General features: G+C 37.9%; 3 protein-coding genes across 10 annotated transcripts; 1 reads left to right on the plus strand and 2 right to left on the minus strand.

Annotated features, from left to right (window-relative positions):
- Window positions 1–740: 740 nt before the first annotated feature.
- On the minus strand, window positions 741–9,315 carry LOC135104440 (glutamine-dependent NAD(+) synthetase-like). 2 transcript variants are annotated; one of them, XM_064011870.1, is made up of 15 exons: window positions 9,165–9,315; window positions 6,812–7,023; window positions 6,495–6,665; window positions 6,268–6,352; window positions 5,984–6,129; window positions 5,649–5,809; window positions 5,091–5,287; window positions 4,711–4,962; window positions 4,406–4,566; window positions 3,639–3,813; window positions 3,343–3,518; window positions 2,481–2,703; window positions 2,039–2,215; window positions 1,651–1,786; window positions 741–1,427 (listed from the first exon to the last, which is right to left on the minus strand). In XM_064011870.1, exons 2-15 carry the CDS (start codon window positions 6,955–6,957, stop codon window positions 1,141–1,143), a joined length of 2,493 nt encoding a protein of 830 aa, XP_063867940.1. In that variant the 5' UTR covers window positions 6,958–7,023; window positions 9,165–9,315; the 3' UTR covers window positions 741–1,140. The 2 variants fall into 2 exon arrangements, with proteins under 2 accessions (XP_063867940.1, XP_063867939.1); XM_064011869.1 differs by having other exon boundaries at window positions 9,016–9,212.
- On the plus strand, window positions 8,393–24,562 carry LOC135104441 (DET1 homolog). 7 transcript variants are annotated; one of them, XM_064011871.1, is made up of 11 exons: window positions 8,393–8,517; window positions 11,618–11,692; window positions 17,800–18,015; window positions 18,207–18,300; window positions 18,836–18,987; window positions 19,637–19,907; window positions 20,316–20,467; window positions 21,857–22,010; window positions 22,427–22,650; window positions 22,796–23,002; window positions 23,155–24,562. In XM_064011871.1, the coding sequence occupies exons 1-11, from the start codon at window positions 8,423–8,425 to the stop codon at window positions 23,372–23,374; spliced, it is 1,860 nt and encodes a 619-aa protein (XP_063867941.1). In that variant the 5' UTR covers window positions 8,393–8,422; the 3' UTR covers window positions 23,375–24,562. The 7 variants fall into 7 exon arrangements, with proteins under 7 accessions (XP_063867941.1, XP_063867943.1, XP_063867946.1 ...); XM_064011873.1 differs by having other exon boundaries at window positions 23,173–24,562; XM_064011876.1 differs by lacking the exons at window positions 8,393–8,517; window positions 11,618–11,692 and adding an exon at window positions 16,602–16,686.
- LOC135104442 (transmembrane protein 14C-like) lies at window positions 10,119–12,059 on the minus strand. The gene is made up of 3 exons (XM_064011879.1): window positions 11,819–12,059; window positions 10,941–11,130; window positions 10,119–10,702 (listed from the first exon to the last, which is right to left on the minus strand). The coding sequence occupies exons 1-3, from the start codon at window positions 11,892–11,894 to the stop codon at window positions 10,639–10,641; spliced, it is 330 nt and encodes a 109-aa protein (XP_063867949.1). The 5' UTR covers window positions 11,895–12,059; the 3' UTR covers window positions 10,119–10,638.
- Window positions 24,563–25,878: the final 1,316 nt, after the last annotated feature.

Here is a 25,878-nt window from a genome sequence, read left to right on the forward strand (position 1 = left end):
AGTTATTTTCACCACACATAATAATACGTTAGCATTTCTCCTATATTCCCCAGAAACACAATTCACAGCTTAACATCAAACTAATCGACGTTGAAATGAGACAAGATGAATATTATAATACAAGTTCTAGTTATATTCTAACCTTGCCTCCGCACGAGTTTCAAGATTTCAAAAAAGGTACTGATTAACTTGCAAATATGGGATCAGGAAATGCTGCGTCTTTAGCTATTAGAACTTAGGAGTCAACAATATGCCCACATATTATTAAAAAAAAAAAAAGCCTCTCTCTCTCTCTCTCTCTTCGACTTATTTTTTGCCTAATTACATTGATAATTTATTGGTCAGTCATCTCACTGTCGATTTCTGTAAATAGCTCCTTTCCTATGTTGAGCATAGAAAAATTATATATATATATATATATATATATATATATATATATATATATATATATATATATATATATATATATATAAACAAGAATAAAGAATTGTGCTCTTGACACATTTCTTGACGCTGATTATTCATCCAAAATTTGATCTTTCATGCACAGTCTGAGAGGGCCTTTTAAATAACACTTGACACTGCTACTATTGGAGAGAAAAAAAAAAAAAAAAAAAAAAAAAAAATATATATATATATATATATATATATATATATATATATATATATATATATATATATATATATATATATATAAGGAATAAAAAAAATGCACAAGGAAAATGAATAAAACAAAATTATTTGGTACTAGTTTAAATGTGAAGCCATCATTATTTCTTGTGAGTATTTTAACATTCACTCCACTATTTCAAACATTCATTTACAGAGCTAATTAGATGTGCAAGTTTTATTTGGTGCCCTTCTTGTGCTCTCTCCTTACAATCATCCTTTTGGACAAAAACATTTGTTGGTAACCTAGCTTAGCACAGATTCATACAAAAATCATACCTAAGGACTCAAATAAAATAGTTAAAAAAAAAAAAAAAAAAAAAAAAAAGAAAAAAAAGGCACTTAATGAGTATGGCTACTTTGGTTAAATTATCTTATCATTCACAACTAAAGGTAGTGCTTCCTCCTGTGAGGCAGACACATGACACGAAAAAAACTCATAGGAATGCAGAAAATATTACATTAAAGTTTTCACATTTGCACAGAAGTGGTGTGCTGCTGAAGAGGAGCTAGTGTGAGCTCTACAGCATGGCATGACTTCTGGTTACTGTGCCCTAGGGTGTGCAGGGGGGGTGACAGACATCCTCGTCTCTTCCTGTCCATCTCATTTCCAGGGCCACAATCCATTGGCTCAGTAGTGGTGTGGGTGCTGGAAGGCAGGTCTTGGAGTGCACACTGGGGTTTGAAAGACTCCATACGAGCAGTCTGTGTGAGGGGTCCAGGGGGTACTTCAACACCTCGCCTCTGTGATTCACTGCCTGGAGGTTTAAGGATGGAGTTATGTATATAACTGAATACGTATGCTGAAACTTAATAAAGAAGTCAATATGAATATAATATGCAAAAGTTCAATCTATAGTTTCAAAGTTACTAATAATTTTTCCTTTATTCTCATTCCCAAAAGCAAAAATTTACATCAAATACAACATTTCAACAAACTATTTGATAAACATGACAGTGAAGGTAAGGATGAAAGCAAACCTGTTGATCCACTGAAGGAGTTGCTAGATGACCTTGATGATGGACGTGTGTGTGATGACTGGCTGTCCTTGGTGGAACGATTTGAGCTACTCCTTTCAACCTGGTCATCTCTATTTCTAGTCTCCAATTTTTCCACCTGCCAGCAGTTCACAATGTTGAAAGTATGATTGCTGGAGAAAACCTGTCTTTCTAACCTTCTCTTAAACAATTTTTGCACACATAAAAATTCTGCTAACATGTTATCTTAAATAGGTTGACTTATTATTATAGTAAAATTCTTTCATGTTCTGAATTAGCATGTATGATTTTATAATAAAAGTGATAGTGAACAAAGTTAGCAACAGTAAGATTATGTAAAACAGAAAACTTGTATTGCTCAACAACTTACAGCCCTGTCTATTGCTCTGAACTGCCACAACCAACGGTAGTTGTATAAGAACTGGCGATGGTCAAAGCGATGGTCATCAGGAGAGTATGTTTCGGCATGGTAGGCTGGTGTTAGTATGGTCATTTTGTGGCGATTGACACTGTAATATCTGAAGAACAATTTCACTTTCTCTGCAACCTAAAGGAAGGAAAGCAATCAATGTGTAGTGTAAAACCATTCTACATCCAGATCAGGGCCAACACACACACACTATGACGATGATCAAAAACATTCTTAACTAAATAATGCAGTGTAATTTAGAATAAAAGTAAATCTTTACTTCCTTTAAACTTGGAGCTAAAAGTCTATTAGAACCACTTAAGAATAGTACCAACTGTATGAGTACAATATATTAAAATATAAACAAAAGGGATTTTTTTTTTTTTTTAACTTTTGAACCAACCTCTGAAGGTGAGCATCGGTCTGACCACATGTGAATCAGCTTGCCAAACATAGAGTATGGGCCACAGCATTCCACTTTCCTCAATTTTCCATATGTTGCAAGCTCAGCATAGGTCATGCCCATGTCTGCCTCATCTGTCTGCACCAGTGTTCCCTCATCCAGGGGCTCAAGCTCGGCAGTTGGTGGTGCCCCAAGTATGTCTCCTAATACTGGGAGGTTCAGTCTGCAAAACATTAACAGATATTTATTGAACACTGATGTAACACAATGTGGATGCACAAAAGCTATAAAATTTAGAACCAAAATTATGTGAAAAATGCATGGACATTTTTCTTTAATTTTTTTGTCATTAATATTAATGACTATCAATTACATGGTACAAATGATACAAAGATGTGAGAGAGAGAGAGAGAGAGAGAGAGAGAGAGAGAGAGAGAGAGAGAGAGAGAGAGAGAGAGAGAGAGAGAGAGAGAGAGAAGAGAGGAGAGAGAGAGAGAGAGAGAGAGAGAGAGAGAGAGGAGAGGAGAGGAGAGGAGAGGAGAGGAGAGGAGAGGAGAGGAGAGGAGAGGAGAGGAGAGGAGAGGAGAGGAGAGGAGAGGAGAGGAGAGGAGAGGAGAGGAGAGGAGAGGAGAGAGAGAGAAGAGAAGAGAAGAGAAGAGAAGAGAAGAGAAGAGAGAGAGAGAGAGAGAGAGAGAGAGAGAGAGAGAGAGAGAGAGAGAGAGAGAGAGAGAGAGAGAGAGAGAGAGAGAGAGAGAGAGAGAGAGAGAGAGAGAGAGAGAGAGAGAGAGAGAGAGAGAGAGAGAAAGGGGGGAGGGAGGTAAATGACAGTTGTAGCTTGGAGAGCAAAACAGAAAACACTTGCCTCTCTTTGGCCAAAGCAAGGAACTTCTTGAGATCAGCTTTTGAAAACCCTCCAATGGGGTTAATGTCAGCTGAGCTACAGTCATATTTAGTCATGTAGCCACGCAGTGCTTCATCTACATTGGCTGATCCCAGCACCAGCAAGCCTCCCTGTCTCCCTCGCACCCACAGAACCAGCTGACAAAAAGGGATTTCTTGATAATAACAATGATTCAACATAATGGAATCAAGTGTACTACATTTATTTCTCCACCAGCAAGACTTGCCCTATGAGAAGTACAATATATATAAGCTTACCTGAGCAAAGAGGTAGGCTAAGACCATCCTCAGTCTAGCCTGCACATTCTGAAGGGCAAGATTTTCTCTAACTGTTCCTCCTCTCACCTTGAACTTTGGTATCAAACCTGTAGCGGCACTGAAAATTCCTAGTGCTGCTGACACTATACTGTCAATTGTGACTGGAATGTGGTAACTGCAGATGAAAAAAAGATGCAAAGATTTTGTCAGCAATTCTTGTCACTCAATTTGAGTAATATACTACTTAAATGATTAACCTTTGCAAAGTAATATGAGGATCATGAGGCAAATGACAAAGAGATTCTGCAAAAAAAAAAGGGTCTCAATGTTGTATTTTACATGGATAGAATTTTTCCATTTTGATTTTCAGCATATTTCATGCCAAGGAATGTGAAAAAAAAATGTCAAGAATATTCTACTGAAAACGAAGAGATGAGGCACTGTTAAACTACTGAATTCTTTTCTTTTATTAGTAGAAAATCAAAATATTACTGATAACAAAAGGGTTAATACATGACTAAGCAACTAAAACTCTTTATCTTGGCAGGACATTCTCTATTTTTACTTGCACTGCTTTCTAAGAAGAATATCTATTTATCTATATACTAAGGTAATGTACCTTGCAATGAATGGTAGGTTAGCTAAAGCATGCATATGCACACTCACAATCACATCCACACGCATTCCCTCATATTATAGTCTATAGGCATCTAGGATGATATAATCTATGTAGAGGATGGAATACAAGCTAATTCTTGGAAACAAACCTTCCAATTTGCTGAGAGAGGAGTTTAGCACGATTCTTGGTCTCTAGTGAGGAGTTTTCTGTGGCCATATAAACGGTATGAAACAGCCGTCCACACAGCTCTCGACGGTCTCGTGGAACATAATCTGACTGTGACACAATACGGCGCACATCTTCCAGTACCTAGAAAAGTAGCCTTTATAAGCACCAAGTAGTACTCAAGACATGTCATTAGCCCAAAACATCATCTAGTATACCAATGTGAATAGTATATACTGATGATAATATTAAAGAAATAGTAACCACACAACAGATAGGGCATTGTACCTTCTCCTCTCCATTTGTCACAGCTTGTACAACTAAGTGACACATGGAGTACACAATGGTGGCTGTTGAGGAGGAGTCCACACCACCAGACAGAGGCAAAAGGAAACCTCCTTGACCTGACCTCCGCAAGTAGTCCCACAACCAGCAGGCTGGACCATACAGTATTTCTTCTTCAGGGGTAGGAATGGTGTACTCAATAGGTTGGGACAGTGGAAGGAAGATATCCTCATCATTTGAGAGTGCAAAGTTAACCTGAAAACATATCATGAATATGTATAAATTAAAATATCTTTATAAAAGGCCTCTAAAAAGATGGATGTCAAATATGAGTAAAACTGCAATGATTTTTACACTATACAAAATTAGGTGCAGTGTAATACCTGAATGCGAGGGTATGCTTGACTCTGAGCTCCATGGAGACACCTGCTTCGTACTAATGACCGGTAGCTTCGCACACTCTCCAAATCAATTGTTGCTGTCACTATTTCCACTTCCTGAAGGCTGTAAGGTAGTGTCCGGGCCACAATTGAACCATTCAGACCAATCATGGCATTTCCACTGAAGTAAACTCGATCACCTAGTGAGACAGAACAAAGATAAGTTCACATAATTATGTTTCCTTCATCATCCTGTAAGTTTCCTATTGTCTCAAAAATGTATGTATGAGTATCTTATAACTAGATACTCCATCCACAGTACTATAAAAGGTTTAAAAAATATATGAATATTTTTCACATCTCAGAACTCAAGGAAATTATTAAGGACATGTCATGAGTGAATAAATACACATTTACAATCAGAAGCCAAATATACAATCAACACTTCAATATTAAACAGTAAATTCACCATTTGTGTAAAATGGTGACTTGTTCACCACCTCATTAATTTAAAATTCTTGTCGATATCTTATGTACAAATGTATATCTATATCATCTTACCATCACATCCCCTGTGGTTGGCAAAGAGGTAACATCCACCACTCCTAGCTGTGGCAGACATGACAAGATCTCGACAGACATAACCTTTGCGAATTTCTGTGTAGGAGCCTGAACCGTTGACAATGATCTCAACACCATCCAAAGACATGGGAATATGGGAACTGGTGGAAGGTGAAAAAACTTTGGAATTTTATTTGAGAAATGATGAATGGTATACCTACACTAAAACTTCACAACAATACAAATAAAAAAATAATATGTATATTATCTATCCTGTTCTGATGTTATGACATGAGATTCATAAGCAAACAACTAATCAGCCATGCATAGCTTACCACTCTGGATTCCAGAGTTCCTCACAAATCTCATAGCCAATGCAGGTGTCTCTGGTGGCTATGACAGCATCCCCAAAGGGTACTGTGATCTGGCCAGTTATTCTGCTGATAATCCTGGGAATGTAATGATCCTCTACTTGGCGAATCTGAAAATTGAAGGATGTTACTGAAAATTGTTAAGAATACATCACAAATACCCTTTATCTCATCTGTCGCTGTTATACAATACTTAAAACTTAAGATGATATATATACAGAAAACATTAAGGGAGTACTACAACTCACCTTGCGCCAGGCAGTGAACCATCGTGTTTCTCGGTAGTTTCCATCATCACAGAGTATTAACTTTGGACGGATGAGTAAAATTTTTCTGGAAGAAATCAAACTAAGGTATTAGCTATGCCATATGAGAAAAGCAATGAAGAGATCATGAAAACTTGATGGCTAACAATATTTTCATCAATTACTATACCTAACACAATGTTAGACACTAGGTAAGGAAAGGCTCTCACCTGTTCAGAAAGACCAGTCTACAGTTATAGGTGACATTCTTGTGCATAACAGGCAAGCCAACATCAATCATGATGTCAACACACAGTGGGTGCTGCAGGAGCTCTGCCACCACCTCCCAGGAGTGAAGCATAGTATCACTCTCATAGAAGTGGTCAGCACAACTGTAGCCCCTGAAGCAAGACCAAGCATTACATGAGCCCTTGTAAGTTTTAAATGTTTTTCTTGATTTAATTAGAAGTATGTAAATGATTATATCTGAGGAACTACAACAAATTAATAAGAAAAGAACCAACTCAAAAATACACAAGCCACTCACGGTATCTCCAGCTCTGGGCCACTTCTGTACATTGCCCCAGCAGCCTTGGCCTGCTGGATGGAATCTAAAATACGGTCCATGTTGCCCTGGAAATCCATGGCCCACTGATTGAGCGAACATGTCGCCACCACTACTTTTCGACCCATGACAGATGTGTGTTGATGAAGGCTTTCTTCATTGACTGCCTTCACTTGCTTATTACACAGGATCCCCTGAAAAAAATAAAAATTATATATATATATATATATATATATATATATATATATATATATATATATATATATATATATATATATATATATATATATATATATATATATAAACAAATAAAATAAATAATAAAATAAAATAAAATCTATATTACAGAAATTAATAAAAAAAAAAACGTTATCTGGACAAAGTAATATCAAGGTTGAAAATGAGATGTTTTACATCTACAGTTGTTCTGACACTAAATTCACATGTAATGTGGTCTTATTAACTATAATTACTACTGTTGTTATTACAAGTAAGTATTACTATAATATTTCCCTACAACAATACATATTTTGTATTTCCAACAAATAACAGAGTCTGTGGTTAAAAATGCACTTTTCACTCACTTCACCTAACAAAGGATGAAGTCATGATACTTCTAATATCATCATAACACAATCATAAATACCACATTTTCTCCATGAAATATTCCCCAGATGTGGTGCTAACTGCCATGCAAGTCAAATTAACTGCCATATTTGTCTTAACCACATAAGAGCTTTTTAAAATTAGAGGTAACTGAACCTTGTAGCTCTTGGCTGTCCCACTGCACTACCCAAAAATTGCTTTTCTGGCAGGTTTACAAGTCTGAGGTTGGGTAGGGGCAAAATGAGGTACTTCTGACATACTTAAAAAAAATATATGCAAAGAAAAAAATTAAAAATATATTTATGACAGCAGACACATTACTGATTAAAAGTACCAGAATATCCTAACAACTTGGATCATCATGTCATGGGGACATTACTATGAATAAATGTGCTCTCTTTAGGTCTGGTAAAATATAAACTGGTCTAGGATGGGTCATGGTAGCAACAAGTTCAGTGAGAGATATGATAACTTAGACTTACCGATAAAGGTTCAAGTGCAGTTTATCACAATACACTCATAGCAATCACTATCACACTCAAGTTGTGGATCACATCAGTTGGAGCATTTCTAATTGTTACACCATGTGGCACAAATAATAAATAACTTGCACATGAATTTTCAAAATTTACTTCAATTTCCTTGCTCTCTTCCTTCCTCTCAATCCTGCACTGGCTAAATTAGTACTGCGTGTGTGTTAGTATATTGTGATGCAGGTACTGTGACTGCATCACATCGCCACAGTAGCTAGTCCTGTGGCAGGTATTTTATTCACCATTGTATTATTGACTGATATTTTTGTTGCACTGGATGCAAATTAATTGTCATATTAATATGTAATCAAATAAGGCTTTATGTGTCACATTTGTAATGTACATAGTGCCATTAATTCAAATGGCCTGTGTAGTTTGTAATTAGTCTGTGTGTAGTCCTCCATGAGGATATGAAAGGCAGCAGGGGAGCTCCTGCATCAGTTCTACCTTCATCATGGTGTCAGACAGGTGCACAGAGTGCGATTTGGGTCTACTTGACTTTTTCATGTGCTACAGTGGAAAACTCAGAGATCTGTACATCTTAATTTTGTGAGTACTTCCAATTCATTCTTGTTACTGTGGAGTGCTGGTGGAATATTAGGTTTGATTAGTATTCATAAGGGGATTCCAGGGGGTGGATGAAGTCCCCTGGCTAGTTTAGGTTAGGTTAGGTTAGGTAATGTTAGGTTATGTTAGAACCCTTAAGGAGAGGCCCAGGGAGGGCAAAGCCAACTGGGTAGTTTAGGTAAGGGTGGTGACATTAAGGGAGGGGTGTCCAGGGGGGGCAGGGGCGAAGCTCCCTCCAGTTAGGTTAGGTTGATTAGGATAGCCTAGAAATTTTCTGTTTTCAAAATATGCATTTCTCATTCTTAGACTTTTCATGAATGTTAAAAATGCCTCATTTTGGCTTTCCCCACCCAAAAACTCCACTTTCCCACAAGGTTCCCCAATCTTGTTAGGGATAAGGGAAGAGAAAAACAAGATAGGGTGTATAGTGTTAAAATGCAATTTTACCCTGGTAAATACTAGTTGTGTGATTACACTTACCTCGAAAGCCACCGCTTTTTTAGTTATCAGCTAACGAAGAAAACTTTTTGAAACTTTCCCTCCAACAGTAACACTTTCTTAACACTACTATTCGTCAGACTGCTACAGTGCTAAGTATATTTCAGTAGATAGAGGACAGAAAGGCTTACAAGATTAAGTGACTGGAAGGCTGCGTTGAAGAACCGAGTTATCAATGTACTCAACTTGGGGCTCCAACCGCACCACACCAGACCAGCCTTGGTTGCTAGGGATTCAAGGTCGTTGCTAAGGACGCCGCTAACCGTGCAATGTTTACATGACCCTCGCAACGGCGCTCCTTTTGCTATTACCTAATCATTCATTGATTTTATTCAGCCAGTATGGCGTTAAATGTAGGACATCTCTTCACGAGCTTAGTTAGCCTTGAACGTCTTGGGAAAAATACTGATTTTCTTATTAGTAGAAATGATAGTTCGATATGGAAATAACGCAATAAAAAGTTGATTAAGTAAGTAGAGAGGTATGAGGGGTGTAATATAATACCTTTGTATTACCTAAATAAGACTAAATGACTAAAGAATGCTTATATTCGATGTTATTTTCCCCTTAGAAGCATTATCGAAACACTAAGTTGATCTGAATTAGGAATACGAGTACACTAATAAGGGAAGTCGCGATTATCGTTGACTGCCCTGGGGAATAATAATAATAATAATAATAAAGTGTCTTATTTGAATAACCTCATCCCGGTGCTTTCGCTCATCCCATGCCACTTGGCAAGTTGGAAACATGTTAAGGAGCCGCACACAACTCTGTAACTACCTTAAGTCTTATTTCACCCTCCCTATAACTTCAGAAAAGAAGTTTCAAGGCATCTTCAAACTTGAATTGTTTCTTCCTTTGGAATTCTTACCTTTTCTTATTCTTTGATTTTTTTTTTCCATTGCCTGCCTCCTTTGCTCTTATAAAATAACAAAACAAATAGAGATGAATAAATAATACATACATAATCTGGTAGAAAATAAATAAGCTATACCAGAATCCAGTGTCTTCCAAAACAATAGTTATTATGATTACATACAAATACAGCAGGTTTATAAACTTCATAGAAAGTACCAAAATAATTTTTCATTTTTATATAAATGCACTACAAATACAAATATGAATGGCAAAACATGTGCAACACAATTTTCCACAAATGGACTCCTACTACTGATTTGTGTAAACAGGAAAATGTCCCCCTCAAACTGATCAGATACTATAAAAATGCATATACATATACTATATGATACTAAATTTCCACTTAGTAGCAGTAGATTTATAATAATAACAACAACTTCATTACTATTACTACTAATAATAACAACTGCAGAAAGATACCAACAAGAATGGAATGTAGTAAATTATTCTACCACTGCAAAGGAAGCATGTGACTTGTTCTTAGAACTACAGTATTGTCAGTTACAAGTTAGTTATATGTTTTGGCCTTTGACTACAACTTTATAAATCTTACCAATATTACTGTCAGTTATGGAGGATGTCAGTCTGGTATATAGATCAATTATTGTAATTGTTACCATCAGTAGTTGTAGTAATATTAGTGCCTACTGCTGCTACTACAGTCAAGAATGTTTCTGAAAGTCATTACTGCATCTTTGTGCCTGTGAGTCCAGCAGCCCTGGCTCCTAATCTTGCCACCATGGCCAGGCTGAAAAGAATGTAAGAAAGAAACTTTTACTCTTTATAAACACAACAGTATTTACAATGTCACAAACAAGGTTACCTTTCTTTGAAATATAAAATACTATCACCATCATTATCATTGTGATTACAATTAGTACCCTGATAACATGATCAGTGTCCTTAGAGCATAAGGAACTCAAGTACTCTTTAAGACTTTTCAACTGAGTGTAAGGAAGACAGTAATTGGAGAAGTATACCCTTACCTCAGTCCAGCGATTAAACCTGCTGGCATAATCTTGCCAGAATTAAGAAAGCGCATCCCCATGATCCCTCCAAGGACTGTGCTGGTACCAAGTGTAAGGTAGTAGTTGGAAGGGTTGCTGCTTAGCTGGTAGGCACCAAAGCCTAGGAGTGAACCAAACAGCAGCCCAGCCCCAAGAGATGGTATGCTGCCTGCAGGGATGGCAAAACAGAGAAGATGCACATAAAAAAAAAAAAAGTCTTCATATAATGATGAATTCTTGTTCTTAGGTTAATTATATTGTATCTAATCTCAACAAACTGTAATAATTTTACTTTATAATGGAGCTTTTTTGTCACAAGACCAATGATCATCTGGAGGTATCAATGCATATACCTCCTTATATCTGTTAAAACATGGTACTTTGTGGGTGATGGACAGCTATCAAATAATCTAACATCAATCAAGTAATTATACAAGTAATATCAAACAAGTAATAAACCAGCTGGTCAAAGTTTGAGGCAGCCTGAAAAGCTTTAGCTTAATATAGGTTTGTTGAAGTACATATGTATGTACATTTATAAATAAGAAAAACATAATATGATATATTCTAATGGCATAAATAATGTAGCAATAAATAAATGTTTCAAATGTTTATACATAATCTTACGAAGCTCATGGCTGTCTTCCAACCTCTAGGGAAAACTTCGTGTCACCTGACGGCGACGCTGGCGGAAAGAAAAGAGCACAGGATGCCGGCGTGCATAATAACACGTAAGACAGCATCAGAGAGAGAGAGAGAGAGAGAGAGAGAGAGAGAGAGAGAGAGAGAGAGAGAGAGAGAGAGAGAGAGAGAGAGAGAGAGAGAGAGAGAGAGAGCATATGGACAAAATATCTCACCAGCTTTAACATATCCTACGATCCCTCCCACGGTTACTGCCGCGGCATATCCATAACTGATGTAGTCAACACCCATTCTCTCTGTTCAGGGCTTGTATAAATTTACGTCTGTACAAGTCTGTCACTCGTCACTTCGAAAAGCTGCAAATCACGGTGAGCTAAGGTGATGCTGGTCGTTGATCGCAAGCTTGCAATACTATCAGCTGCTGGGAGGAGAGATTGTGGAAGTGAGAAGTTCCGGCTTTTTTACGGCATCTCTTGTACAATTTTTGGTGATGTCCTCCCCGGCAGATCCGTCTTGCATTTCGTGCCTTATATTTTCCTCTTCTTTCCATGAAATGTAAACTATCTTTGTATCTTCTGTCAATGATGTGAGTGAAAATCTTCTCCCATCAGCTGTTTTACGGTACTTGGCTTTCCATCCTCAGGACTATCAGAAACTAGAAACGTGATTTGTCGTGTTTTCAAGGCGTGTGTGTTTTGATATATTTACAATCTTTTATCAGATTGCTAATATGGATTTTGTGAAGACCAATCCATTGCCGATCTTTTTGCATTCCTAACTGAATCTCGGTCCGAGCTCTTTTCTTAGAGAAGTTTTTTTTATAGTCTACTCGCTCTAGCACAAATACTTAATTTTTAAACTATATATTCCTAATTTCTAACCTTCTCAAATCTCCTTTCTTTCTATTGTAGGTAGTTGCTGAGTAAATTGACACTGTTCTCCTCTAAATCACATAAGCAGTGCTATTCTACAGATCTCTGTCATACCACCTAGTCTGTCATTCATTGATGATATTGATCTGACTTAGCTTGACCATTACCCTAACCATGCAATTAAACAAATAAGAAAGATACACTGCCAGTTTGTCGGAACATGTTCTAACACAAGTAACCATTTCATATGCAGTAAAACAGGTATTATTATACAGCGGGGAGAATGTTTTCCACAGTGATTTTTGCTTACAATCTCTTGATTCTAAGCTTCACTGTTGATCTCTCTCTCTCTCATTAAACAAGCAAGGAAGATGCACTATCAATCCGTAGGGATTGATGGTCCATTATTTATGGTTCGATTCGCTTGTAACTACTACAGTAACATCGTGTAATAGTCATCTATTAGTGAAAAAATAATGACCCACGTACCTCTTTATTTTCAATTTTTGAAAAAAAAAAAGCGAACGGTCCCCTTAAATGCAGTAAAATAAACTCAGTAAAAAAAAAAGAAAAAAAAGTCTGCAATCAGGAGGAGGCAGTAGATTGTAGGAGGAGGCAGTAGACACCTGCCGAAACGATAATTACTCCCAGTGAGGTCTAAAGCACTGTTCAGGGGGTGCTGTGAACTTATCATTAAACCCAGCTGTGACCTCACTGAACGTTTCCCTTTGTGTCTCACAACACAAGGGGGCAGTCACAGCCTGCCCTCTAAAGACAACTCTCTTCCTCCACACAAAACTACAAGCACCTAATAACACACACCCTTCACTCAAAAATTTAAAATCATCATGGCGACTCCTACACCAGCCTCAGAGTCCCCATCTGGGGAGGGGACCATAAATGTCCTCAGGTCGGACTGCCTTTCTGTCGACGACCCTAAAAAGTGTCTTGACACCCCCCTCAACTTTTTCTTCATTAACTTCTGCAACATTCGCGATCTAAGATCTAATTTTCAATCTGTAGAACACCACCTCTCCTCTTCTAAACCTCATCTTCTTTTCCTCACTGAAACTCAGGTGTCTGAGGCAACTGACAGTAGCCCCTTTTCTGTTCCCTCCTACTTTCTCTATCCTCATTTTCGATCCAAAGCTGGATGCTGCGTTTAAGTGCGCAATGACTTAACCTGCTCTCGTGCCCACGCTCTTGAATCTTCCGAGTTTTCCACCATCTGGCTACGACTACAGAGTCACTCTCATACTAAATTTATCTGTGCTGTATACCTCTCACCTAACTCCTCTGATTATAAGAAATTCTTTGACTACTTAACTTCCAAAGTGGAGCACATTCTGACCCTCTTCCCTTTTGCAGAGATCTCCATTCTTGGAGACTTCAATGTTCACCACCAGCTTTGGCTTTCCTCTCCCTTCACTGACCATCCTGGTGAACTAGCCTACAACTTTGCTATCCTTCATGACCTAGAGCAATTGGTGCAACACCATACTCGTATTCCTGACCGTCTTGGAGATACGCCCAACATTCTTGACCTTTTCCTGACCTCTAATCCTGCTTATGCTGTCACCCTTTCTTCTCCGTTGGGCTCCTCCGATCACAATCTCATATCTTTATCTTTTCCTATCGCTCCAATCCCTCTTCAGGATCCCCCTAAGCGAAGGTGACTCTGGCGTTTTGCCTCTGCTAGTCGGGGGGACCTGAGGAGGTATTTTGCTGATTTTCCTTGGAATGACTACTGCTTCCGTGTCAGTCTTTGTGTGCTGAGCGCATAACAGAGATGATAGTGTCTGGCATGGAGGCGTACATTCCTCACTCTTTTTCTCTTCCTAAACCTTCTAAACCTTGGTTTAACACAGCTTGTTCTCGTGCTATACATGATAGAGAGGTGGCCCACAAAAGGTACTTAAGCCTTCCATCACCAGAATCTCATGCACTTTATATTTCTGCCCGGAACCATGCCAAGTTTGTTCTCCAACTAGCCAAAAACTCCTTCATTAACGGAAAATGTCAAAACCTTTCAAGATCTAAATCCCCTTGTGATTTCTGGCATCTAGCCAAATATATCTCCAATAACTTTGCTTCTTCTTTCCCTCCTCTATTTCAACCAGATGGCACCACTGCTATCACATTTATTTCTAAAGCTGAACTCTTCGTTCAAACCTTTGCTAAAAACTCTACCTTGGACGATTCTGGGCTTGTTCCTCCCTCTCCTCCACCCTCTGACTACTTCATACCACGTATTAAAATTCTTCGCAATGATGTTTTCCATGCCCTCGCTGGCCTAAACCCTCAGAAGGCTTATGGTCCTGATGGTGTCCCTCCTATTGTTCTCCGAAACTGTGCCTTCGTGCTTGCACCTTGCCTAGTCAAACTCTTTCAGCTCTGTCTGTCAACATCTACCTTTCCTTCTTGCTGGAAGTTTGCCTACATTCAGCCTGTTCCTAAAAAGGGTGACCGTTCTAATCCCTCAAACTACCGTCCTATTGCTTTAATTTCCTGCCTATCTAAAGTTTTTGAATCTATCCTCAACAGGAAGATTCTTAAACATCTATTACTTCACAACCTTCTATCTGATAGCCAGTATGGGTTCTGTCAAGGCCGCTCTACTGGTGATCTTCTGGCTTTCCTTACTGAGTCTTGGTCATCCTCTTTTAGACATTTTGGTGAAACTTTTGCTGTTGCCTTGGACATATCAAAAGCTTTTGATAGAGTCTGGCACAAAGCTTTGATTTCCAAACTACCCTCCTACGGTTTCTATCCTTCTCTCTGTAGCTTCATCTCAATTTTCCTTTCTGACCGTTCTATTGCTGCTGTGGTAGACGGTCACTGTTCTTCTCCTAAATCTATTAACAGTGGTGTTCCTCAGGGTTCTGTCCTGTCACCCACTCTCTTCTTATTATTCATTAATGATCTTCTAAACCAAACTTCTTGTCCTATCCACTCCTACGCTGATGATACCACCCTGCACTTTTCCACGTCTTTTCATAGACGTCCAACCCTTCAGGAGGTAAACATATCACGCAGGGAAGCCACAGAACGCTTGACTTCTGATCTTTCTAAAATTTCTGATTGGGGCAGAGCAAACTTGGTATTGTTCAATGCCTCAAAAACTCAATTCCTCCATCTATCAACTCGACACAACCTTCCAGACAACTATCCCCTCTTCTTCAGTGACACTCAACTGTCCCCCTCTTCTACACTGAACATCCTCGGTCTGTCCTTTACTTATAATCTGAACTGGAAACTTCACATCTCATCTCTAGCTAAAACAGCTTCTATGAAGTTAGGTGTTCTGAGACGTCTCCGCCAGTTTTTCTCACCCCCCCCCAGCTGCTAATTCTGTACAAGGGCCTTATCCGTCCATGTATGGAGTATGCTTCACATGTTTGGGGAGGTTCCACTCATACTGCTCTTCTAGACAGGGTGGAATCAAAAGCTTTTCGTCTCATCAACTTCTCTCCTCTAACTGACTGTCTTCAGCCTCTCTATCACCGCCGCAATGTTGCATATCTAGCTGTCTTCTACCGCTATTTTCATGGTAACTGCTCTTCTGATCTTGATAACTGCATGCCTCCCCTCCTTCCGCGGCCTCGCTGCACAAGACTTTCTTCTTTCTCTCACCCCTATTCTGTCCACCTCTCTAACGCAAGAGTTAACCAGTATTCTCAATCATTCATCCCTTTCTCTGGTAAACTCTGGAACTCCCTGCCTGCTTCTGTATTTCCACCTTCCTATGACTTGAATTCCTTCAAGAGGGAGGTTTCAAGACACTTATTCATCAAGTTTTGTCCACTGCTTTGACCCTTTTATGGGACTGGCATTTCAGTGGGCATTTTTTTTTTATTAGATTTTTGTTGCCCTTGGCCAGTGTCCTTCCTACATAAAAAAAAAAAAAAAAAAAAAAAAAAGGCTGGAGCTCCTAACGATATGTTTCCCTTCGTAACGCTTCTCAGGTCGTCCACGCCTTCCTTCTGTTGTTTCTTACACTGATTCTTTTTTCACTTTTCTTCCTCAGCCCTTTTTTTTTTTTTTTTATCATCCCAAGTCTGTTAAAACTTTTAATGCATTTTATAATTTTTCCTGGCTCAGCTTTATCAATATGACTACACTGCTGATCCTCTTCTAACTTCCCATGTCATCCCTCCCCCGCAATGATGGCTATTACTGCCGGTACAAGCTGGTTTCTCTAATCAAGGAAGGTATGATCTTGTCGCTAATCCTAGTGTTTATGCCTTTCCGCGCCTTGTGTTAGTGCGCATGCGCCAGGACATAATTCACACAGCAGCGGCAGGAATCATCTGTTCAGAGTAAACAAACCAAATTGGTAAGGTGTAGTATAGTCCGCGGGACATATTATTCCTTTTTCTTTGAGTATGGTGCATCTCTTGTCCTATTAGCCACCTATACAGGATAATCACTCCTCCACACCCAAAGGTACTTCAGTAAAACCTCATTTAAGTGTATTATAAAGAGGATAATGACTGCTTTTCTTTGAAGGATCTAGCGAGCCATTATATTAGGAAAGGGAGTGAAGGGTTGACAGCTGGCTTGCGATGGGGATGTAAGAGAGATGTAGAGGCCCAAATGTATGGTGATTTTAAGTGTTAAGGATATTTAGGACTTTAAATATTGAGTAGTGAGTGAATTTTGGTGTTTGTTATAGTTATATCAAGGCTCAGTGTTTTTGTAATTGAATATTTAATACCTAATTGTTGGGTGTTTTGTGAGTTGCATGGTGCCATATTTGGTTTGCTGCTACTTAGGGTGGCTTCCTTCTCCATTTCTGTATTATACTCAAGGGTGGCAGTGGAGTAAGCATCCGCCCACCTTTGTCCATCCTCCAACCGGTGATAGAGATTCACAGGTGCAGTGTAGGTTTGTTCCAGTTGGCAATAAAGTACTGGACTGACCTGAGTGATCTTTGAGAATTAACAGTAAGGTCATTTTCATGAATGACACTTGTTGCAGGGAACCTTTAAGAAAGTAGCACCTGGAGCCTGAATGTTGACCTCACAAGCAAACAAGATTCTAAATGTTGTCTAGATGTTAGCTATTTAGCTAGAATAGCTTCAGTTGTCTTATTGCACATCTTAGGTCAGGCTGCAAGAGTCAGTAGAAGAAAAGAAAGTAATTTGACATAGGTAAGCCTTGAGGACTGATCAGAATTAAATTAGGTTAGCAGAATTATTTTGTTAGGTGAAGACAAACACTAAGGTATAGAGAAGAAAATGTATGGATGTAAGATACCCTGGAATTTCTTTTATTTACTTTTAACTTAGTATTTTGTCACCAATGAATGATTCTATTTACAGAGATGAAGCAGTGATGGGTGATGAGCCTGGTATTCCTGTGCACCAGATTCCTCCCCAGAATCTGGTGGTCCGCCTGTTTCATCGTGAAATTCATAAAAGCTCACATTATCAAGCCCACGCCAACCGTACTTTTTATCAAAACATCACCCCAAACTTTACAGTCACAAATGTTCAGAAGCCTCCATGCTTCTTGAGGAAGTTCAGTCCTGATGGCAGGCAAGTTTGTGAAAACTTATACTCTTAGCTCAGTGGATCACGTAATGGTGCAATGAACTAGGAGGTGCTCATTGATAAAAGATAGAATGTAGAACACAGAGATCAATTTTGACTATGACAATACAAACACTAATATCACTGGTAAATTAACTGAATTCAATAATTGGTATTTAATTTGTAATTATTTTCAGATTCCTGATAGCATTTTCAAATGATCAGACCAGCATAGAGATTTTTCAGTATATGGGGCCGTCAGCGGCTGCGGATATTCTTCATTGGTGTGAGGTGAGGGAAAACTGTTGGGATGCTGCTTTTTTATTGTCAGGATTTTTTGTTTCTTTTAATGATTTCCATGCATTGTCTTTTAAATGATCGAACACTTTGACATGCATATAGTATTTGTATTCCAGCTTTATGACCTGTGCTATCAGGCGATTAAGTCTTTTTTGTGATGAAGTCTCTGCAAGATTATCAAATTAATAAATTTTCTTAATTAACAACATAAAATTTGCTGAGTTATTGATCTTTAGATAATAATAATAAAAAAAAAGAATTAGAACCCTTGAATTAGTGGAAATCTCAATACCTAATCTTGGTGGGATCTAGCTGTTGTGTAAAGATATTTGTTTGAGCTCATTGTTATATCCTTTTTTTGACTGTATTGAGATTCTTGTTTTATTATATTACCTTTATCATGGAAACAGGTTTCAAATTCATCTCAAGTTTTTTCAGTCTTTCTGTATTAATGTTAAATGTCCTAAACTGTTGTAATTTATTTAGGATTATTTTTTTGAGCATTATGTAAATTTTTCCCCTTCAGAGTGGCACTGTATTAAAGGAGAATGGCCCAAAAACACACGAGATCCGGCGCAACATATTTGACAGGTTTTTCCGCCTGAAGCATACAGTCTCTGTGGCCACCAATGGGGAGCAGCTGAATCGCGAGTGTAGTTTGTTTACTGATGATGGCAAGTAAGTGTGATTTCTGGCTGCTTTTGTCAAAAGCAATAATATATGATGAATTTGTCAAATAAACAAAGAGCATGTTCTTTAGACCTGTGAGCTAATGATGATAATTTGCTTTCTTTCTCAGTTTACATTATTTCTCTTTAACTAGGTTTTTGAGTCTTCTACAGCATAAATGGCTAACCTGCCTGAAGATAATTTTTTGTAGTAGAAATTTGAATTGCTGATGTAGAATGTTAATCTTGAGTTTGATTCAGATCTAAAATGAGTATCAAAGTTGGTGAAAGAATTTAAAGAAGAATTTAAGTACTGTATGAAGTACAGAATGCAAGATGGTAGGAAACATTGTAAGAGTAGTGTGGCTTTCCTTGTAGAGGCAGTTTCTTTGCTGTTATTTTACATAAGATGTAGTTGTTGGAGGTTGCAGTTTGAGTGCATCATTTAAGTACATATACTTTCATCAGTATTTCTTCCTTACCTCCACATCTAAGACTAAAATAGGAGGGAATGCTTTTGAATGTGAATGTTATTGTGTGCACATTGATATCTTGTCTCAGCTGTTCCCCTTTTGAAAATGATTATTTCCATACAAAAGCATTCATATGTAATGAAAAGGTATGTTGCAAGTAAATTAATAATGGTGGTTTATTTGCAGGTATGTCATTGTTGGATCTGCTTCTGTGGATGTTGTAAATAGCATTGATCACTTTGACATGTATAGGAACAATGAGTCTGTGACACCAAACCCTCGCTCCCCTTTGGAGGACTACACTCTCCATATTGTGGATATTGAGATGGGGAGGTTAACTGACTCAAGAACCTTCATGCATGATAAGATCTTCCTCTCACATAACCAAGGTCTGTATTTATACAGACATACCTTGGCTGTTTTATCGGTCCAACATCAGACCATCCATATATTTCAGGTGGGTCATTATTAATGTTATTTTAATTTTCAATATATTATCAGAGGGTTTCTCTATCAATCCTGTCATATAGTTTCTCTAGGCCCATGAAGACTACATATAATTTTTCATCCTTTCCTAAATACTTCACTATCATTTTGATTGTGAATGTTTGACTCCACATAACCTTTCGCTGTCCTAAATCCTCCTTGCTCTTCACTTACTGTTCCTTTAGCTACTTCCATCAGTCTTGTTGCCATGACTCCTATAGACTTCCTGGTGTACTGGTCATATTTATCCTCCCTTGTTTTTTACTCTTATTCTCATTATATCAGTATTGTTTAGATGAAAAATGTTTTGTGGTTTTCAAAGGAAAATTTTTGCTTTGAAACACTTTGAAATGTGTTTCATGTTAATAAAAACTTACAGATAACTCCAGATGGGTATTTTTTGGATGTACGCACAATTGGTCGAGTGTGTTATGAGGATGATGATTACCTGCTAGCAACTGTGTGCACTGATCGCATGCAGCGCAGCTACCACCACACACGGGAAAAAATCATCAACTCTCTCAAGCACAGGTATGGTAGAGTTATCTTGATAGTGAAGCAAATTAATGTAGTAGAACTGAAATCCTAAAATGCCAAAAACATAAGAATGCAAGGGAAGCTGCAAGAAGCTGTCAAGGTTTCATGTGGCAGTCCCTGTACTCGTATAGTACATACCTGCCTATTTCCGCATATCCTCATCCATAAATTTTTTACCATGTTACTAGCATCTCTCTTGAATCTAATGATTTCCCTAAAGATGTTAATCATCATTTCACTAATAATGCCTGCATTCTTTTAGTACTCTGGGATATATTGCATCTGGCCCTGGTGATTTAAACTTTTCAACCTACCTATTTCTTGCTCTATTATGTTATCAGATAGAGAAATATCTGTCAGCTTATCATCATCTTCTCTGAAAATATGTTAATTTTCAAGTATTTTCTGCATCTATTCTTGAGTGAAAACTGATAAAAAGTAGTCATTTCTCCAGAAGTAACTAATTCTCCATCAGATGCTCTTCATAGACTTGATGATTCTCTATTCTTTGTTCTGTATATCTGAAAAAAACTTTTGGATCTGTCTTCTGGCTAGCTACTGTAATTTCATTGCCAATTTTAGTTTTCTTCATTAACCTTTTAACTGTTTTATTGTATTGAGGCCTTAAATAATTTTCTGCCTTTAATTTCTTATATGTATACTTGTTTTCAGTCCTGCATAATGTTTTAAACTACTGGTCATCTACTTAGGGTTTTTCTTCCTTGATCTTACTGTTCTATATGGAATATTTTCTATCTCCTATCAGGGAAGCAGGTACTAGTCCCCCTATCTTAGCACCATCCATAATTCCCAATTCATCTTTTCTCTTGAACTGTATATAGAACATCTTCTGCTTCTCAGTTCTCTACTATCAGGTTCCAATCATTCTTTGTAAGATTAAAACCTCCTAACACATACTTGATTATATCTGCCTGCCCTGTTTATCTTCTGCCATAGTGAGCTTTTTTTGTGGTATTCAGAGACTTCTATACTAATCCTTATACTGTTGTTTCTATTTTTTTTTTTATATTAACCCATATGAACTCTAGTTATCTATTTTTATGCAACTGTCAATGCAACATTGTAATGCGTCTCTAATCTAAAACACCATATCACCTCTCTTTTCTATGTTTTTGTAAAATGTGCAACCCTCTTTCTGGATCTGTAGTTGAATACTTTCTCCGACATATCTAACCACATTTTTGTTAATGCAATAATATAAAGGTTTTCTACATAAGCTGTTCCTTGATCAGGAGACACTGTCCTAGCTCTTATTCATCAGGGAGATGTACATGTAAAAACTTGGGGAAAAAAGATGCTGAAGAGAACTGTAAAAGAATTAAGAGATGACATACAGATGAATGTATGTTTTTTCTTCACCAGGTTGCTGGTCTTCTTATATAAGCGAGCAGAAGCTATCAGCAAGGAAGAGGGAAATCCTCGTGCACTCAGAGAATTCTTCCACTATTTTGACCCTCTTCTGCGTCTTAGAATGTGGAAAATGCAACTCCTTGATGATGTTCATTTGCTTATTAAGGTAAGATGCTGAAGTGATTTTGGAAAGAAAGGTGAAAAAAAATGACAGATAAATATTGGCTGCTTAAAATTCGTCAAAGCTAAACTTTAAAGTTTTTATTGACTGTTTTAATTTAATGAATCAGTACTTTATTGCACACTTTGTCTCTGGCATATATCTATAGACAATCTTAACAGTTTCTCTCTCTCTCTCTCTCTCTCTCTTTCTCTCTCTCTTTCTCTCTCTCTCTCTCTCTCTCTCTCTCTCTCTCTCTCTCTCTCTCTCTCTGTCTCTCTCTCTGTCTCTGTCTCTCTCTCTCTCTCTCTCTCTCTCTCTCTCTCTCTCTCTCTCTCTCTCTCTCTCTCTCTCTCTCTCTCTCTCTCTCTCTCTCTCTCTCTCTCTCTCTCTCTCTCTCTCTCTCTCTCTCTCTCTCTCAGTATGCCTCAGAAGAAGTGGTCACCCTTCGAGCTGCAGAACCTAATGGCCAGCCTTCGTTCTTTGTGGTATACAACATGATAACCACAGAGGTTCTTGCAGTATATGAAAATACTTCATCAGAACTCTTGGACCTCTTTGAAAAGATGGCAGATTTCTTCCGAAATGCCAGACTGTCTTGTGAGTCTCAGTTCACTTGCTCTCCCTCAAACAACACCTGGGCAAGGTGAGGAGCGGCTTTTTTGTTATTATTGTTACAGTACAGTCATAATCTCGAGATGTTTTGAGATGCAAAGCAGACAAAACAATACTTTTCTTACAACCTTGTGATGAGTGTCATACCGAAATTATCCTTACTTTCTACACTTCAGATTGATTCATAAACGATTCAAAAAGACTTTCATCAATGCCCGAGGAGGTGGAGTGACAGAAGCTACAAAGAGACTACTTGGACAGCTACCAATCTCAGCCCAGTCATTCTCTGCCTCCCCATACTTGGATCTGACACACTTTTCTTATGATGACAAGTGGGTGTCAGTAATGGAACGACCCAAGAGCTGTGCTGACCACCCAATAAGGTGAGTGACAAAAAAATGGAAAATACATACAAGGATGTGTATGATTCCTTGTAAAATTTTGTGGGCTTGAAACAACTTGGTAGTTTATGATGAGGTGATTATATCTGGAATACATGGTAAATGAAACAGTATATAAGGTGACCTTGTAATAGGACTAAATTTCTTTCAAGGTTTTATGGGCGAGACTCTGGACTTATCAAATTCAGCATTAATGCAGGTAGGGCTGTGCTTCCTGGCTCCACTGCACCCTCTCCCTCCACCAGGAGACTTGTGGCATTCACCTTCCATCCAGCTGATCCCTTCACCATTTCTGTGCAGCGTGCTAATACTGATTATGTGGTTAATTTTCACCTGAGACACCAGCCCAGCTAACTACAGAGGAACATCTTCACTTTGGAAGTAGTGGTTTGGGAAAATTATGTGTATGAATTTTTAAATCTTAGAAAGTACATTATACTACAGGTATTTATTTGTACATTCTCAGCCTTATAACTAACACATGAAAGGTGGAGAAACTTATTCATATCTCTTGAAAATACTGTCACATATCATACACTTGCATTTTACTTGATCTTTGCTGAGTAAATCTGATCTATTGGTTGATAAAGTTTAAACAGTGTATTGCATACATTCATCATCAGCATGATTTACTCTTCCAATGAAAACATGTCCATTACATTTTTTATGAGTCTATTGGAGGCATGTTTCATTTTGCCCATTTTTACCGCTCTTTGTAATGTTGACAGGTAGTTTCAAAGTACTACTATGTGCGGCTGAAAGAACTATGTCTTGAGTGATGTTTGAGTGACTACTGCTTGTCTCACATTACAATCATGCTCTTTCTAAGTTTTAAGTATCTACATGGGTCGGTGTAGGATTGGAATGATATCTCATTCAAACATACAAGATTTTTTCATGGATTAATTCATATGATGTCTTCATGAGATAATGAAAATAATATGGATTAGAAAGAATGAGTTAAAGCTTGTGCCATTATGTACTGGTTGTGTAGTTTCTAACTGACCTTTGCATATTTTATTTCACTATTATCAGTCTTCATCATCATTGTCATCGTTATCATCACCATCATCATCTCTTAGTAGAAATAACTACATTAAAAGAAAATGACTTCACACAATGTAGTGAAAAGTCCAGTAGTGAATGTTGCCACACATTAATGCTTTTCTGTTAACTTTTTTATTTTACACATGCAAATATTGTGTATATATGTATTTTTAGTAGTAATAAGTTATGTTGTTGATTTACTACTTGGACTGTGGTCTAAAGAGACTTCTGATACCTTGTACTTGATGGAGATCTAAGCACAAAAATGAGCTCAGGTTTCTATCTATCTATCTATTCTGACTTGCATTGAAGCATAATGAAGTACAAACGTGCTATCTATCACTTCCACGCGACTGTGTTAAGTAATTTTACAATGTACATGTGAGAGAAGTTCTTGATGTAAATATGACAAAAATGTACATTTTTTTATATATAGCTAAATTTTATTTCTATATAATGTAATTATATAATAATAAATGTTTGTTATAGAAAAAAGTGTATGATCTCATTTGTTTCCTTTGCAGCATAGTTTTTAAATGTTCTCGGATGGTCTTTGCTTTCACTACTATTCTTTCATACCATATACTTATAGTTTTTTGCAGTCTTTCACTATTCAACATTTTCATAATGTCTGACACTGAGGAAAAAGTTTCTTGATCATGTAGAGCTTTGCTGTGTTTGATTTTCACTCATCTGACAGTTGTGGTTAGTGCCATTGTTTCAGTGTTTGTGTGATAGTATGCAAATGTATGTGTGGCAGATGTGAACACTAATTACTCATCTTTAGTAATGGTCATTGGTTACCCTTAAGAATAATAAGACCATACCAAGGTGGTGGATTGATCCTCTTCTCAGAGGATCAAGCAAACATTAATGAGTTGGCTGTGGCTTAGTTGCTCAATATGAAAAGTTGTAGTATAAGCTCTCATGGTTGCTTCAATCCCTAGCCAATCTTGTCTTGAAAATACTAACATTCGGGGCATCACCAGGTCTTGACCCAGTTCATTCCAAATCTTGGTCACTCTTGCGGGGAAAAAAGCTTTCCTGGGTCCAGTCTGATGTTGAATCTACGTCTTCAAGTTGTGACCCTGGGTAACACTGTTCAGTGAAGGTTTAAACATTGTGTTGCCACATTGCCTGCATGCATGGCCTGCCTGCTTGAATCTGATCAATCCCCTTGATTATTTTAAAGGCTTGTATAATATCAGTCCTTTGCCTCTGGAATTCTGAAGAGGGTAACTTGAGTTCCTAAGCCTCGCAGGATAAGAGAGGGATGGAAGACCATGTACCAGCCTTGTTGCCCTTGGCTGCACTTGTTCTAAAGCATCCTTATCCCTCTTTAGCTTCGGGGACCAGTTGACAGTTGCATACTCGAGGTGTGGCTGCACTAATGCCTTATAAAGATAGAGGAATGCTGTCTTGACTAAGTGTGCTTGATGACATCTAAAATTTTGTTGTTTTTATTTACCTGTGTCTGTATGTGTTTTAGAGAATGTGAGCCCTTGATCAATATCACCCCAAGATCCTTTTCGTCACTTGTTGCTTGCAATACATGGATTCTGATTTCTAGATCTTCCATTGTGTAGTTGCACAAAGGATCTCCGATGCCAAGGTGCAGTCCTTTACATTTTCCTGACTGGAATCTCATCTGCATAGCCTGAGCCCAAGTCCTCATATGTCTCAAGTCTTCCTGCAGATTGGATTCATTTGCCTCGTGCTCCATATCTATAGCCTCGTAGATTTTTGTGTCATCAGCAAACATTGATATGTAGTTCCCCAGACGTTCAGGTACGTTGCTTATAATATAGAAA

Source organism: Scylla paramamosain, chromosome 10 (assembly GCF_035594125.1).
Source record: "Scylla paramamosain isolate STU-SP2022 chromosome 10, ASM3559412v1, whole genome shotgun sequence".
Lineage (NCBI taxonomy): Eukaryota > Metazoa > Arthropoda > Malacostraca > Decapoda > Portunidae > Scylla > Scylla paramamosain.